This window comes from Poecilia reticulata, unplaced genomic scaffold (genome assembly GCF_000633615.1).
Source record: "Poecilia reticulata strain Guanapo unplaced genomic scaffold, Guppy_female_1.0+MT scaffold_1005, whole genome shotgun sequence".
Lineage (NCBI taxonomy): Eukaryota > Metazoa > Chordata > Actinopteri > Cyprinodontiformes > Poeciliidae > Poecilia > Poecilia reticulata.
In genome coordinates, this window is record NW_007615746.1 from 2028 (window position 1) to 3140 (window position 1113).

Genomic DNA, 1113 nt, shown 5'->3' on the forward strand with positions numbered 1-1113 from the left:
ACCAGGACAAGGTGTTCTGCTTCGTCCATCTAAGTGTTCATGAGTTTCTGGCTGCTCTTCATGTTCATCGGACCTTCATCAAATATGGTATCAACCTGATGGAAGAAACACAAACATCTAAAAAGTCTTCATTATTTAAACCTAAACTAAAGTCTCTCCATCAGACAGCTGTTGACCAGGCCTTACAGAGTCCAAATGGACACCTGGACTTGTTCCTCCGTTTCCTCCTGGGACTTTCACTGCAGACCAATCAGAGACTCCTACAAGGTCTGCTGACAAAGACAGGAAGTAGCTCACAGACCAATCAGAAAACAGTTCAGTACATCAAGAAGAAGATCAGTGAGAATGTGTCTGCAGAGAAAAGCATCAATCTGTTCCACTGTCTGAATGAACTGAATGATCGTTCTCTAGTGGAGGAGATCCAACAGTCTCTGAGTTCAGGAAGTCTCTCCACAGATAAACTGTCTTCTGCTCAGTGGTCAGCTCTGGGTTTCATCTTAGTGTCATCAGGAAAAGATCTGGATGTGTTTGACCTGATGAAATACTCTGCTTCAGAGGAGGCTCTTCTGAGGCTGCTGCCAGTGGTTAAAGCCTCCAACAAAGCTCTGTAAGGATACACATTGTTACTGCAGGTATTTTTGATAGGTAGAAATCTGCTAATTATCAGGTAAATATTCATGTTTCAATTTATACATTGATGCATTGTCTCTTCAAAGTGTCCCAGTGGGGGGGATGCGCAAAAGAGAAACAGACTTCCTTCAGCAGCCGAACATAATGTTACAAATTCAAGCAGCAAAACTCTTCCACTTTATGTTAACATTGAAATTGGATAAATTAAGAAATTGTTTAATTTTATAATTCTCTTTCCAACCACCTTTTTTACCTATAATTCTGTCATTTAAGGCTGGAGGCCCAAATATAGAATAAACTAATTACCAACAAATACAAAGGTTGTGTCAAATGAGATGGTTCCTTCTCTGTCCAATAAAAACATTGTTGATTTGAAAAAACAAATTCTGATGAATTGTTTAATAACAGATTTTCCTCCCTGTCTCCTCAGACTGAGTGGCTGTAACCTCTCAGAGAGAAGCTGTGAAGCTCTGTCCTCAGTTC

At 40.2% G+C, this 1113-nt stretch overlaps 1 protein-coding gene across 1 annotated transcript; it reads left to right on the forward strand.

Annotated features, from left to right (window-relative positions):
- Positions 1 to 8: 8 nt before the first annotated feature.
- LOC108166069 (protein NLRC3-like) lies at positions 9 to 1109 on the forward strand (the record flags this gene model as incomplete). The annotated part of the gene is made up of 2 exons (XM_017303623.1): positions 9 to 607; positions 1061 to 1109. Coding segments are annotated over exons 1-2 (558 nt in total), but the record flags the coding sequence as incomplete, so codon positions are not given.
- Between the last annotated feature and the right edge of the window lie 4 nt (positions 1110 to 1113).